General features: G+C 41.3%; 1 protein-coding gene across 1 annotated transcript; it reads right to left on the bottom strand.

Annotated features, from left to right (window-relative positions):
• Window positions 1–3,286: 3,286 nt before the first annotated feature.
• Window positions 3,287–15,411, bottom strand: pttg1 (PTTG1 regulator of sister chromatid separation, securin). The gene is made up of 6 exons (XM_078549677.1): window positions 15,280–15,411; window positions 13,952–14,048; window positions 13,169–13,374; window positions 8,047–8,146; window positions 4,021–4,179; window positions 3,287–3,579 (listed from the first exon to the last, which is right to left on the bottom strand). Exons 2-6 carry the CDS (start codon window positions 14,031–14,033, stop codon window positions 3,470–3,472), a joined length of 657 nt encoding a protein of 218 aa, XP_078405803.1. The 5' UTR covers window positions 14,034–14,048; window positions 15,280–15,411; the 3' UTR covers window positions 3,287–3,469.
• Between the last annotated feature and the right edge of the window lie 864 nt (window positions 15,412–16,275).

The raw sequence follows: 16,275 nt of genomic DNA, 5'->3' as shown, positions 1-16,275 counted from the left end.
ATGACTTGGTCATACGACAGTCCTGCCTTCCCTGGTATCAGCCTAGTGAACCTTTGCTGCACTCCCTCTATGTCAAGTATATCCTTTCTTAGGGAGACCAAAACTGCACACAGTCCTCCAGGTGTAGTCTCACCAAGGCCCTGTATAACTGCAGTAAGACATCCCTACTTCTGAATTGAAATCGTCTTGCAATGAAGGCCAACATGCCATTTGCCTTCCTAATTGCTTGCTGCACCTATTTACTTTCATTGACTGGTGTACAAGGACACCCAGATCCTTTGGTACATCCACATTTCCCAACATATCATCATTTAAATAATGCTCTGCCTTTCTGTTTTTCACACGGAAGCATATAACTTCACATATATCCACGTTGTACTGCATCTGCCATGTGTTTGTCCACACACATTTGTCTAAATCACCCTGAAGCTTCCTTCCATCCTCCTCACAACTCCACCCAGTTTTGTCTCATCAGCAAACTTGGAAATATTGCATTTGGTTCCCTCAGCCAAGTCATTTATATATATTGTGAATAGCTGGGCCCAAGCACTGATTCCTGCAGTACACTACCTGCCATCCAGAAAAAGACTAATTTATTCCCACTCTGTTTCTGGTCGGTCAACCAATTCTCAATCTATGCCAGTATATTACTCCCAATCCCATGTGCTTTAATTTTGTCCACTAGCACCTTATGTGGGACCTTATCAAAAGCCTTCTTGAAGTCCAAATACATCACATCCACTGGTTCTGCCTTATCTATTCAACTAGTTACATCCTCGAAAAACTCCAGAAGATTAGTTAAGCACGATTTCCCTTTCATAAACCCATGCTGACTTTGTCTAATCCCATAAATACTTTCCAAGTGTTCTGTTACCACGTCTTCTGTAATAGACTCTAGCACTTTCCTCACTACTGATGTTAGGCTAACTGGTCTGTAATTTTGTTTTTTCTCTCCCTTTTTTAAATAGTGGGGTTACATTTGCTACGCTCCAATCTGTAGGAACTGCTAGAATTTTGGAAGATGACCACCAATGCATCCAATATTTCCAGGGCCACTTCCTTTAGTACTCTCAGGTGTAGATTATTAGGCCCTGGGGATTTTTCAGCCTTTAATCCCACTAATTTCTCTAGCACCATTTTTGTACTAATGCTGATTTTCTTCAAATCCTCCTTCTCACTAGACCCTTGGTTCCCTAACATTTCTGGGAAATTTATTTGTGTCCTCTTTTGTGAAGACAGAACAAAATGTGTTCAATTCTTCTGCCATTTCTTTGTTCCCCATTATAACTTAGCCCGTTTCTGACTAATGGACCTACATTTGTCTTCGCTAATCTTTTTCTCTTCACATTTATAGAAGCCTTTACAGTCAGTTTTTATGTTCCTTGCAAGTTTACTCTTATTACTTGGTTTAAACTTACAAAAACACAGGCAAATCACCACATCCTATACTTAAACCGTAAGAAAAAAAAACCCCTCAGACCAATATCACTACGATTTAGCTGAAATTTACAATCCCCAACATGGCTGGTCTGTCCAGCGTCGACTGTAGGCCTGTGTCAAGGTTACCAAACTCTACCCTCCTTCCAGCTGCAGCCCAGATGCTGAAATCTGCTCTGCTTCTATAATAATTAACTCATATGTCAAAAAATATTTCTTGTTGTTTCAATGTCCATTTAGTTTATTCTACACAAAGTCCAGGCAAATGTCTTCAGCTCCTGCTGGTTGAAACAATACAGGCTTTTCCAATGAAGATGTATCCAGATGAATATTATCAGTTCTCATTGTATGAGCAATTCTCCTGCTGTTTGAGGTGGCACAGGAACAGTACCTGGCTCCAAAGTTAGAGGGTTTGGATGACCCTGTTCTGGTACTATTGCCTTAGTAATAATTCCTTGAGTGTATTGTATTGATGATACGTCCTTTGTTCCATTGTAATGGATAATCAAACTTCTTGATTGCATTAGTCAATATCCAATCCCTTTTGATGAGTCAGTGTTTTCACTAAATGTCCAAATTAGCTCCTTGCCGCCCAGCTCTGTATTGCTGACTGCAGCTTCTCATCTTTTTGAAATTTATAGTTCCAATCATGAGGTCAAAACATGTCTGTGGGTTTGAAATTATATTCCATAAATTTCCCAGTTGAAGTGGATTTCAATCCTACAAAATCCAAAATTAGAGTACTGAACTTAAAGCCAATTGCATAGTATGAAGGACAAGTTGGGCAGGGTGGTTGGGGAAATTAGATTAAAAGGTATTTTGGTAGATTAATATTGGCGAATATTTAGAAAAATACTTGATTCTGAATAAACCTGCATTTCACTGACAAAGGAAAAACCCATCCATTAATGGCTAAATAGGTTACTGATAGCACTAGATTAAAAAAAGCCTTGTAATATCGCCAAAATGAGTACTAAGCCTGAGAGTTGGAAGTGGTAGCAGCAAAGGAAGATAACATGAACAAACAAATGATCCAGAAACATAATATTGCAAGAGCTTCTACAAGACATGTAAAAAGGAGTAGTGAAAGTTAAGTGGGTCCCTTAGAGGCTAAAACAGGAGGAGAAATTATGAGAAATGAGGAAACAGTAGAGATATTAAATAAATAGTGTGTCTTTACAGTATGCCATGGCATACAAGGCTGTGGGCCTAGTGGTGGAAAAAGGGATTAGGATAGTTAGGTACTTGTTTGACTGGCGCAGACTCGATGGGCCCTTTTCTGTGCTGTAGACCTCTATGACTATGACAAAAAACAAGAAATAGTGGAGAACCAGGGGTCTAATAAGGGTCTGGCACATATAGGGTTAACATGGTACTGAGTACAGTACTGCCCAGAGTGATGCAAGAGAACACATGACCCACACTTAAGGGTCAGACTAGTGTGGGGCAGAGCCATGTGTACAAACAAGCATGGAGACAGCTCCTAGCTTGAACCCTTTACTGTATATATGTACATTGTATTTATTAACTACAAGCACTTAGTTAAAACTACAAAGAATTGAGACCTACTGAATGGTACCCACCACAAGACAATACTGAATGAGGGACTTTAATAAAGAAAAAGTACTGAAGAAATTAATGGGACCAAGTTGACAAAAATTTCCTGGACCTGATGGCCCAAAACCTCAGACTCTAAAAGAGGTGGCTACAGAGAAAGTGGATGCACTGATTGTAATCTTCCAGGATCTAGGACACTTGGAATTGTGACACATTTGGTTCATTGAATTGGAGCATTCAGACCATTAATCGCAAAAATGTGAATGCTACATTAGCACTAGGTATACATATATGCACACAAATAAGCCTTTATTCAAAAAGTTTAAAGATACACTTTACATAAATATAAAAAGCTGAAAGTGACAAGTTCTCTCCCACACTGTGGGAAACATATGCATCCAAATCAAACATATGAGAACAGAAATCCAGAGAGACTAGGAAATTTCAGTGTTGATATTAAGGATAATCTGAAATTTCAAGTTGTAAGTCTTCCGAAGTCATCTTCCATTATTGGCAATTCAACCTCCCCAATTTTATCCAAGTCTGCCAAAATGTCAGCATTCATGTCGAAATCCATCACCAAATCTACAATTTAAAAAAAAGTGGTATAGTTTCTTTCCCAAATAAAAAGACCCAAGGCACAGTGACAATTAAAAAAAAACAGCAAGTCCTTGTTTGACATTACAATTGGCATTCCCAAAAATGTTAATCAGATTTTCCCATTACAACCAATTTAAAAGCTGTAACTCCTTTATCAGAAATAACATCCTGCTCTGCAAGTTGAAATATTTAGCATGCTAAATAAAATGAGACATGTTCTAGAAGTAAGTCACAAGCCAGAAAAGCAGCTATAGGGAGGTTTGGTAGCAAGAGAGGCCACTAAAATGGCATTGATCTGGTCCTCTGACTCCACATCAGACCTGGCATGAAACCATATTAAAATGAAACTCCCAACATCAGCCCCATTAACTGATCTGCAATAGAGCAAAACGACTTAAAATGGGGCAACTTATCACAGGGACTTACCGGATTCTTTTGAAAGTGAAGGCCATTCTAGAGGTGAAGGGATTTTGTTCAGCACCTTTTCTATTAAGGCTTCTTCTTTCTCAAGAAAGAAGAGTGGTAGACCTGCCAGACAGATGTGATCAATCTTATGTTCCTCTGGCACATTAAAGTTCTCAAAGTCTGTAATTAATATATGAAAAAAGGTTCAGTTTCTCTTCCTCTAATCATTCCATATAAACCAACTTTAACTTGGGAGCTGTGCTACTTGAAGTAGAAATTATTTGTGTATGATCAAGTTGTTCAGTTTAGTGAATACAACAGATTGTTTACCTTAAAAAGGAACCAAATAATGCAAGGTATGACAAGTACAGCATTTTGAAACATTGGATTTCTTTTAAGCAGAGGGCCACATTGGTAGGAAAGATCCACATACCAAACTGTTTGATGCACTATTGTGCACAAATAATTGTGTACATGAGAACTAGGAGCAGGAGTAGGCAATTCAGCTCTGCCATTCAATACGATCATGGCTGATCTCATTTCGGCCTCAACTCCAATTTCCCACCCTCTCCCCATAACCTTTCAACCCATTACTAATTAAAAATCTGTCTATCTCCTCCTCAAATTTATTCAGCATCCCAGCATCCACTGCACTTTGAGGTAGTGAATTCCACAGATGCACGACCCTTTTAGAAAAGTAATTCCTCCTCATCTCTGATTTAAATCTACCACCCCTTAGCCTAGAATTATAGTCTCTCATTCTAGAATGCCCCACAAGGGGAAACATCCACTCCACGTCTACTTTGTCTATCCCCTGTAGCATCTTATATACCTCAATTAGATCTCCTCTCCAATCCTTCCAAACTCTAGCGAGTATCGGCCTAAACTGCTCAATCTCTCTGCATAAGACAAGCCCCGCATCTCTGGAATCAATCTAGTGAATCTCCTCTGAACTGCCTCCAATGCAACTACATCCTTTCTCAAGTAAGGGGACCAAAACTGTGCACAGTAGTCCAGGTGCAGTCTCACCAATGCCTTGTATAGTTGCAACAACACTTCCCTATTTTTATACTCTATTCCTTTAGCAATAAATGCCAAAATTCCATTTTCCTTCCTTATTACCTGCTGTACCTGCATACTAGCTTTCAGCGATTCATGCACGAGGACACCCAGATCCCTCTGCACTGAAGCATTCTGAAGTTTCTTTCTATTTAAATAATGTCACCTTTTTATTCTTCTGACCAAAAGCCATTCAAGCCTGCTCCAGGCTTTGATAAGATCATGGATGATCCAATTGTGGCTTCAGTTGTGTTTTCCTGCCCACCCCCAATACCCTTGTCAGTCAAGAATCTACCTTTGCCTTGCCCCCTCCCTGGGGAAAGGGTTCCACATATTCACAACAAAAAAAAATTCTCACCCATCTTAAACGAGACCCCCTTTATCTTTAAACTGTGCCCCCTAGTTTGAGTCTCCCCCACATGGGGAAAAAGTCCTTTCAGCATACACCTGTCAAGTCTCCATAGGATCTTATGTTTCAATAAGATCACCCGTCATTCTTCTAAACTTCAATGATGCAGGCCCAACCTTTCCTCATAAGATGTCCCCAATCCCAGGAATTCAGTTTTATTCTCAATCAGGATTTTTTGCCCACAAACAACTCAAGTTGCATTTATGTTGTGACTTCCATGGCCCAGGATGTTCCAAAGTGCTTTAATGAATTACATTTAAACGCAGCCATTGTTTCAATTAAGAGAAACAGTCTAGCAATTTGCACAAAAGCAAAGATTTCAATGATAAAGTACCAGTTTAAAAAAAAATCATGTTGTTAGATGAGGGATAAATACTGACGATACTGGACTGATACCTAATGAGGGGAGTGAAGGCATGGTGGCTAAATTTGCAGATGACACAAAGGTAGGAAAATATGTTGTGAAGAGGACATAAGGAGGTTGCAGGCCGATAGGTTGAGCGAGTGGACAAAAATCTGGTAAATGGAGTATAATGTAGGAAAATGTGAAGTTCCAGGAAGAATAAAAAGAGCAGAGTATTATTTAAACAGAGAACGGCTGCAGAATTCTGAGGTGCAGGGGGTTCTAGGTGTTCTAGTGCATGAGTCACAAAAAGTTAGTACGCAGGAATGGAATGCTAACCTTTATTACGGGGGGTGGAATTTCTGCTTCAGTTATACAGGGCATTGGCGAGACCACATCTCGAATAGTGCACACAGTTTTGGTCTCTTTATTTAAGGAAGGATGTAAATGTGTTGGCAGCAGTTCAGAGGAGATTTACTAGAGTGATACCTGGAATGAGTGGGTTTTCTTACGAGGAAAGGTTAGACAGATTGGGTTTGTTTCCACTAGATTATAGAAGAGTGAGGGGTGACTTGATTGAAGTATACAAGATCCTGACTGGTATTGAGAAGGTGGACGTGGAAAGGATGTTTCCTCTTGTGGGTGAGTCCAGAACTAGGGGGCACTGTTTTAAAATTAGGGGGTGCCCTTTTAGGACAGATGAGAAGAAATGTTCTCTCAGGAGGGTTGAGACACTTTGGAACACCTGCTTCCACTGCCTTAGGAAGCAGGCCACTGAATATTTTTAAGGCAGAGGTAGATGGATTCTTGTTAGGAAAAGGAATCAAAGGTTATTGGAGGTAGATGGGAATGTGGAATCTGAAACAAAGTCAGCCATGATCTTTCTGAATGGTAGAGCAGGCTCGAGGGGCTAAATGGCCTACTTCTGCTCCTATTTTGTATGTTCGACACAGCTTATAATGAAACTAGTTCTACTCCTATATTCTCCCTAAAGCTCTCCATAATATTTAATTTTCCTCTAAAGTCTCTACCACAATTACAATGGTAAATTAGAAAATTCACAGGGTGTGAAAAGTCACAGGGCTCATCCCCAATTGGCTTGGAGGTGTAGGTGAGCTGCCTTCTTGAACTGCTGCAGTCCGAATGGTGTAGGTACACCCAGTGCCTAGGAAGGGAGTTCCAGGATTTTGACACAGCAACAGTTGGAAAACAACGAAATAGACCCAAGTCAGGATGGTGTGGTGACTGGAGGGGAGCTTGCAGGTGGGTGTTATTCCCATACATCTGCTGCCCTTGTCCTTCTAGGTGGTAAGGGTCACCTTAGTGAGTTGCTGCAATGCATCTTATAGATGGTACACACTGCTGCCACTGTGCTTTAGTGATGCTGATTGAACGTTGAAGGTGATGGATGGGGTGCCAGTCAAGTGGGCTGTTTTGTGTTGGATGGTATCAAGGTTTGAGTGCTTTAGGGGCTGCACTCTTCCAGGCAAGTGGAGAGTATTACATCACACTCCTGACTTGTGCCTTGTAGATGGTGGACAGGCTTTGGGGAGTCAGGTGGTGAGTTACTCACTGCAGAATTCTCAACCTCTGACCTGCTCTTGTAGCCACAGTATTTATACGTCTCTTCCAGTTCAGTTTCTGGTCAATGTCAACATCCTGGGGGTTACCAGTGGGAGATTCAGTGATGGTAATGCCATTAATGCCAATGGGAGATGTTCATTGCCTGGCACAAATGTTACTTGCCACTTAACAGCCCAAAGATGTAAAGTTAACAGAATTTGGCATTTGATTGATGCTATAAGTCCCACAGCAAATTTGAACAGGTTGCATTGGGAGACCAGTGAGTCCTGAGAACAGTTATGGTGATTGGAGGAAAAGGGAGCTCTGGAGCAACAACCACCCACTCCCTCCAATACAACCTTATTGTTTCTTTCTAGTAAGAGCCCTTCAAATTTCCTTTAGGCTCTTCAAATGTTAAAACTTGCAGAAACTCCCAAATAGTTTCCAACCAGAAAGATAAACAAAAAACCCATGAGCAATGCAAAAAAGTTTTCAAGCAATGGTTGGAAAAGGTCAAACAATTGACAATGGGAAGTGTTCTGAACTAAGACACCCCACCAAAAGCTCGGTTGGTAGGAAGCTTACTTTTAACCAATGCAATGTGTTTTTATAATTTATACCTTTAAATTCACTTCCCTCATTAATCCACTTCATCCAAGTTTTAGTTTCTTACCAAAAGGATTGTATGGAATAAAAGCTTCAATTTCAGGATAGTCTTCAGATTTTTCAACAGTGCATTTTGGTGGCTCCGAAATGGAAAATTTTTCTGTGGACTGGAAGTACAAGTACTTAAATCAGCATTTTTTAGCTAATGTTTTCACACATTTGGTCATGTAACATACAGCCTATAATGTTTTCTAATTTAGTGTTTGTTCACTTTGGGCCTTCAACTTACACTTTTTATCCCTCTTTGGGGAAATAGTGGGAAACATTTGAAGGATTAGCAAGCTCATTATCAAACTGTTTAAACAGTGTTATGAACACTTCTTCTAAGGCTGAGGCGCCCTGGACAAAGACTTGAATCCAGAGCTTCTGGCACAGAGGATGGGGCTGAACCGATAAGAACTCCTTCAGTTTAGTATATATAATACACGTACATAGGCCCTCAAGAATGGAATCGTGATTTTAGATTGTTGGCTCTCCATTTCTGTGCCCAGTGTCAGAAAAACAGATTAATTAAGACCCATTTTCACTACAGTTAATGCAGAACTTCAAAATCTCTCTAATCAAGAATTTGACCCGTCCAAAAAAGGAACTTGTATATTAAGTTTAAAACAGATCCATTCTCTAAATTTCAACTATTTGGGGATCAGAAGGGATAAAGAGAGTCCACCTACAAAGTCTCAAAAAAAAAAAAGGATTAGAAGGAAACCACACAACCACCCTGCATCAACCTAGGCACCGGAAATAGCAAGCTCAGCCCTGTCGACCCTGCAAAGTCCTCCTTACTAACATTTGGGGGCTAGTGCCAAAATTGGGAGCGCTGTCTCACTAGTCAACCAACAGCCTGACAGTCATCTTCATAGATTCATATCTTACAGATAATGTTCCAGACACCACCATCACCAGGTATGTCCTGTCCCACCGGTAGGACAGACCCAGCAGAGGTGGTGGCACCGTGGTATACAGTCGGGAGGGAGTTGCCCTGGGAGTCCTCAACATTGACCCGAGATGTCTCATGGCATCATGTCAAACATGGGCAAGGAAACTCCTGCTGATTACCATGTATCGCACCTTCCTCAGCTGATGAATCAGTGCTCCTCCATGTTGAACACCACTTGGAGGAAGATCCGAGGGTGACAAGGGCGTAGAATGTATTCTGGGTGGGGGACTTCAATGTCCAGGACCAAGAGTGGCTCGGTAGCACCACTATTGAAGGAGCTGGCCAACTGACAAGTACTAAAGGACACAGCTGCTAGACTGGGTCTACGGCAGGTGGTGAGGGGACCAAGAGGGAAAAACTACTAGAGCTCATTTCACCAGCCTGCCTGCCACAGATGAATCTGTCCATGACAGCATCGGTAGGAGTGACTACCGCACATTGTGGAGATGGAAGTCCCGCCTTCACATTAAGGATAGCCTCCATCATGTTGTGTGGCACTATCACCGTTCTAAATGGGATAGATTTTGAACAGATCTAGCAACTGAAGACTGGGCATCCATGAGGCGCTGTGGGCCATCAGCAGTAGCAGAATTATACTCAAACACAACCTGTAACCTCATGCCCAGCATATCCCTCACTCTACCATCAAGCCAGGGGTTCAAAGAAGAGTGCAGGGTGGCATGCCAAGAGCAGCACCAGGCATACCTAAAAATGAGGCGTCAACCTAATGAAGCTATAACACAGGACTACTTGCATGCCAAATAGCATAAGCAGCAAAGTGATAGACAGACCTAAGCAATCCCACAACAAAAGGATCAGATCCACGCTCTGCAGTCCTGCCGCATCCAGTTGTGAATGGTGGCGGACAATTAAACAACTCATTGGAGGAGGCTGCTCCACAAATATCCCCAATGATATTCAATGATGGGGGAGCCCAGCACATCAGTGCAAAAGACAAGGTTTAAGCATTTGCTACAATCTTCAGCTAGAAGTGCTGAGAGGATGATCTATCTCTGCCTCCACTGGAGGTCCACAGCATCACAGATATCAGTCTTCAGCCAATTCAATTCATTCCACGTGATATCAAGAAACAGCTCAAGGCACTGGATAGTGCAAAGGCTATGGACCCTGTCAATATTTCAGCAATAGTACTGAAGACTTGCCACACCCCTAGCCAAGCTGTTCCAGTACAGCTACAACACTGGCATCTACCCAGCTATGTGGAAAATTGCCCAGGTATGCCCTGACCACAAAAAGGAGGACAAATCCAACCAGGCCAATTACAGCCTCATCAGTCTACTCTCGATCATCAGTAAAGTAGTGGAAGGGGTCATCAACAATGCTATCCAGCGGCACTTGCTTAGCAATAACCTGCTCACTGACGCCCAGTTTGGGTTCCGCCAGGGCCACTCAGTTCCTGACCTCATTACAGCCTTGGTTCAAACATGGACAAAAGAACTGAACTCCCGGGATGAGGAGAGAGTGACTGCCCTTGACGTCAAGGCTGCATTTGACCTAGCATGGCATCAAGGAGCTCCAGCAAAACTGGAGTCAATGGGAATCGGGGAAAAACTCTCTGCTGGTTGGAGTCATACCTAGCACAAAGGAAGATGCGTATGGTTGTTGGAGGTCAGTCATCTCAGCTACAGGACATCACTGCAGGAGTTCCTCAGGGTAGTGTCCTCGGCCCAACCATCTTCAGCTGCTTCATCAAGGACCTTCCTTCCATCATAAGGTCAGAAGTGGGAATGTTCGCTGATGATTGCACGATATTCAGGCACCATTCACACGACTCAGGTACTGAAGCAGTCCATATCCAAATGCAGCAAGACCTGGATAATATCCAGGCAGCTGACTGACAAGTGGCAAACATTCACGCCACACAAGTGTCGAGCAATGACCATCTCCAACAAGAGAGAATCTAACCATCGGCCCTCGACGTTCAATGGCATTACCATCACTGAATCCCCCATTATCAACTTCCTGGGGGTTACCATTGACCTGAAACTGAACTAGCCATATAAATACTGTGGCTACAAGACCGGGTCAGAGGCTAGAAATCCTGCAACGAGTAACCCACCTCCTGAATCCCCAAAGCCTGTTCACTATCTACAAGGCAGAAGTCAGGAATGTGATGGAATACTCCTCACTTGCCTGGATGAGTGCAGTTCCCACAACACTCGAAGCTTGACACCATCCAGAACAAAGTAGCCTGCTTGATTGGCACCATATCCACAAACATTCACTCCCTCCACTACCGACACACAGTAGCAGCAGTGCGCACCATCTACAAGATGCACTGCAGGAATTCACCAAGGCTCCTTAGACAGCACCTTCCAAACCCATGATCACTGCCTTCTAGGAGGACAACAGCAGCAGATGTAAATACCACCACCTGGAAGCTCTCCTCCAAGTCACTCACCATCCTGACTTGGAAATATATTGCCATTCCTTCACTGTCACTGGGTCAAATTCCTGGAACTCCCTTCCTAAACAGCACTGCGAGTGTACCTACACTACAGGGACTGCAGTGGTTCAAGACGACAGCTCACCAGAGGGGCTGCAGCGGTTCAAGAAGGCAGCTCACCACCACCTTCTCAAGGGCATCTAGGGATGGACAATAAATGCTGGCCCAGCCAGCGAAGCCCACATCCTGTGAATGAATAGAAAAAAATAAACAAGAATCCACATCTGGAAAAGCACAGCTTAGTCCCTTTCTTTGCATACCCCCTGGAAGAAGCAGTGAAGTGAGGCTTTCAAGCTCTACAGCAATTATGGGGTTAAAATAGTTCCTGGATGCTAAGCTTGTAGAGTATCACAAAACACATCTCCTGAGGACAACTTGCTGGATGATTGGTGCTTAGCACCCACTTTGATCCAGCAAGTCTGTTCTGGACAGACCTGCTCAGTGCTGATGTTATTTCCACAACTGAAATCAATGGATCCCACCAAGATCAGCTGTCCCTGACTCTAAACTTGGATCTTTATGTACAAGATTTCTCTCCTTCTGTGACTGGGGTGAATGGATGTTGTCTGGGACCATTTGGCTGTGATAATTGCCTCCTCCATTTCTTAATTAGATTGCATGATGGTGGTTATCCTGTGTCATTGTTGTGATGTCCTGAATTCCAGTCCTCCTTAATGGTATTATTTTCTGTTGTAGGTGGCACTGTGATTGTAACTCAATTAGAATAGCATAAACTGCTTGAAACTGTATTGTTGGAGATCTCCTGGTTTAGAGATTGTCTCCCCACCAGTGTAAAAATAAAGGCTGCTTGACATTTGAACAAAAGACCCTGTGTAGAGTGTTGGTTTAAAATACTCCACAACAAGCACACTGCCACTTTGAGAAATGAAATGAGAAAATGTATACATTTTGTGCAAGTCACAATGTTGCAGGCCCTGGCAATGTACATAGTAGTATTAAGTACAAAAGCCAAAAGCAATTCAAGGAATTCTCACTATCTTGGTGACTGCCACCTGCCTTGCATTCCTGCAGGGAGCCTTCACTCCCAAACAGGATTTCTTATTCCATCCTTCCACCTCACTGGTCGCTGCTAGTTCAGCAGCTACACCAACAAGAACTTTGCACTTGTGTTTGCCTTGCTACCTGCTCACATAGAAAAGATCAATCTTGGCTTCTCCACTCTTCCCTAAAGCAACCTCTCAATTTTTCTCTTTGCTCAAGATCTAATTCCCTGCACAGGATCACAAAAAAATGTCAACAAAATTAGTTCTGGGGAAGTAACTAAAGTTCATACTAAGTTCACTGAACTACAGTGAACCGATAAGTTCTATGCACCAAGGACAACTAAATGGCAAAAGACAGGCTGCAGAGTAAAACAGCAAAACTTGCTAATGTGGAACAGGTATTGATGTGGCAAGAATAATTTTAGTGATGTAGGGGGCCTGACCCAAATAGGAATGAGCAAAAATGGTTCATACTTTTGAACTCCTTAGCTGTAATTTGCTACCAATCAGCCACATCACCTTGAAATAGAAAATGTTGGAAATATTCAGCAAATTCAGGCCGTATTTGTGCTGAGAAATTCAAAGTTAACATTTCACATTGACAACTTTGCTAGAATGGTTTGTCCATAAGTTGACGACTTGAAATGTAACCCTATTTTCTGCCTGCCCTAAGTGTTTCCAACAAAGATAACTAATTGTGAAAAATGCCATATTTAAATACCTTAACATTTTTAAAGATTTGTGTATGGCTTTTCTTTTTATGGACTTTATCCGGTCTCTTTTTCTGCGAGTAACCAGTCATGCTACCTGCTCGCAATGGACAGTTCACATCCCCTAGGGCTTTTCTTGCAGATTGCTGCAAGTGAGGAGTTATAGTTAACACCTTTCCAGTTTGTGGAGTCTGCAGTAGAGATGTGTCAGTCATTGCTGAAACAAGAAAATTTGAAATTCACATAAAAGTTCAGACAGTAGTTTTGATATCAGCTGACATACAAGCAAAGTGCCAATATAGTTGACAAGTGAAAACAGGCATTACTTTACCATATTAATAAGTCAAATAGAACCAAGATAACCTGGATCTATTTTTTTTAAAAAAGGCTTAAAACCCTGCACAAGCCATTTCAGAAATATTTTTAAAATTGGGAGGTTCCAACACAACATTTATATAGCTCATTTGAAACATAAAAATATAACACCGAGCCACATAAGATATTAGGTCAGATGACCAAAAGCTTTGTCGATGAGGTAGTTTTTAAGGAATGTCTTAAAGGAGGGAAGCTGTGACATTCATTCTTGGGTAGAAATTGTAATTAAGACCACTGCACTTCAATTACTGTCTGCATTAAAACAGATTAAAACCTCAAGACCAAGATATTATCTTAGCACAATAGGCCAAAATTTTAGTGATCTTATAGTAAGTTATTTAAACCCCTTTTGCTCAAGTGGAGATGAATATAAACTTTTAAAAAAATGCTATTTGAATCATATTTACAGCATTACTTACATGAGCCATAAAGTAGCTTCGGATGGTTTGTGTGGGTACTCAGGAATTCATTTTCTTTCTCAACAAATATTCTCACTGCCATTTCAGTTACAGGTCACTATAAAAATTATACAAATATTTAATGTTGTCATATTTGATTTTAATATAAAATATCAAGATCTTGACCAAAGAACATAGGATTTCATTGATTATTATACTGGCTAGCAAATTTATGCTAAAATACCAAGTTTAAAAGTGCTTTAGGCAATTAACTCGCCACTTAATGCTCAAGTTTAGTTTACATTAATGGGGAGTGTCTAAAAGGAAACAACTTTTTCCACTTTCAAAATATCACACACATACAACTTTCTCTTCAAAAACGCCCCAGAAATATCTTAGTAAGAAATCAAGTAATTTACACTAAGAACTCAGTATGATGCGCTAGGGTCCTACAGGTGGTCCATGGGTTGGTTCAAACTACAAGCCACTGATGTGCAACACAATGACCAAGATCAGAAGAGAACAGGTCAGAACCCTCATCACACCACTTGGTGGATGTCACACAACCAAACTGGCTCCCATATGCACAACAGCAATATAGTTTTATAAACAAGGTCTGTTACAACTGATCAGATTTTCAAGTCCTGTGGGCTGAAAACGAGGAACCAGCTGAACGTGGAAGCCCTGCATGACACTGAAGATCGCCAGCTCAGAATCACATCAAAAGTGGCATCATTCTTCCCATTAATTCTGATGAGTTTTTTTTGCGGTGACAAACAATAGCGGATGGAGTAGTCAGTGGCCGAAAGGGTCTTTTGACCCATCTAAATGATCCACGGACGGAGAAACAATTAAGAACTACTGATTTACACACCCCAGAAAATGGGTTTCATAAAGTTCTCCAGCTGACAATATCACATTAAAGTTGAAAATACTCTTCATTTATGGAAAATAATCCATTCACGGTACTGTACTGACCGCAACCTATTTTCGAGCTGTCCAATAACGCAGGAAGTTACAAGTCACGTGAATGTATTTATTTCCCTTCGCTTGTACTTACAGACAAATAGCTAGAGTATAAGGCCCACATTAAAACTTTTAGCATTTCATAAACCAAATTGTTAATCTCATATTAAAAATATAATTTTACCGGCTAATAACAAGTTAAAAACAAGTCTGACGGTCACTTTGAAAAGCAAATGCAACTCGAGTACTTAATTATTCCCCAAGTACCAATTTATCTCGACTAAACTATATAGGCCACCTAATTAAAACAGCTGAAACACAATATCTTCCAAACTGCTCGAACATTCAATTCACACCTCAAAATTGAAGTTTATCAAACTTACGACAAATATTAAGCAACAGCACCCATTCGTTAGCTAACCAACAAAATCAAACACTCCTCCAATGTCCCAGACTTCCACCGCAAATGTTTCGAATAATGCACAACGATAAACTGTCGTTTGATTGGATTAAAGCAATCTGATGAGAAAGCCAGAAGATCGCAAAGCTAAAAATGCTCAGCTCTTCAACATGAGCACCCCTGCAGGTTGGAGGATTAATAGAGAAAAAAATGTGTAGATAGTCAGACAAGGAAACAAGAATATCGCAGAGCTTAAAAAATACGTTCACCTCAACAGGAGCAACCCCTGCAGTTTGGAGGACAAAACAAGAGATGCATACAAATACAGCGCGAGTGGTCCCAACTTAGTCAAGCATTAAACACATTTGTAAGCATTCCTTTGTTTTAAAATGCTTGAAATTATAATGAGATGAACTGAATATATTTTTCAAAAGTGGGATATTGTGAATGGATTTGGTTTTTAGCTGTTATCAATCCTACAAAACCTATTTAGAAAGTCAAATTAGACTTGGTTGGGTTGTCTTGTTGGGTTCAGGTATAAATTGTTTTGGGAGTAGGTGATTCAAATCTGAATTTCACAGTACAATAAACCAGCAATGTCTTGTACAGGATGTCAATGTAGAACACTACACTCATCTGCATTTCCCTCTGATGAAAAGTCATGGGCCTAAAATATTAACTGTTTCTCTCTCCACAGATGCTGCCTGACCATGCTGAGTATTTCCAACAGTTTGTTTTTATTCAGATTTTCAGCATCCACAGTATTGTGCTTTTGCACTTTCCTTCTTCATTTGATTTGTTAAATCCAGCAGGCGACCTGCCTCCCTGTCTGTACCGCAGCAGGCGGCAGACGTCAGGCGGCCTGCTTGCCAGCGGAGCAATTGAGGCACTTAAGTGGGAAATTAATTCCTACTTAAGGGTCTCATCCCGTTACTGCTGGGATTTAACTGGCGGCAGGAGATTCCCACACCAAGTGAAG

The sequence above is a fragment of the Cetorhinus maximus genome, chromosome 10 (assembly GCF_964194155.1).
Source record: "Cetorhinus maximus chromosome 10, sCetMax3.hap1.1, whole genome shotgun sequence".
Lineage (NCBI taxonomy): Eukaryota > Metazoa > Chordata > Chondrichthyes > Lamniformes > Cetorhinidae > Cetorhinus > Cetorhinus maximus.
Note: the sequence above shows the minus strand (reverse complement) of the source record. Positions and strands in the feature narration are given on the sequence as shown.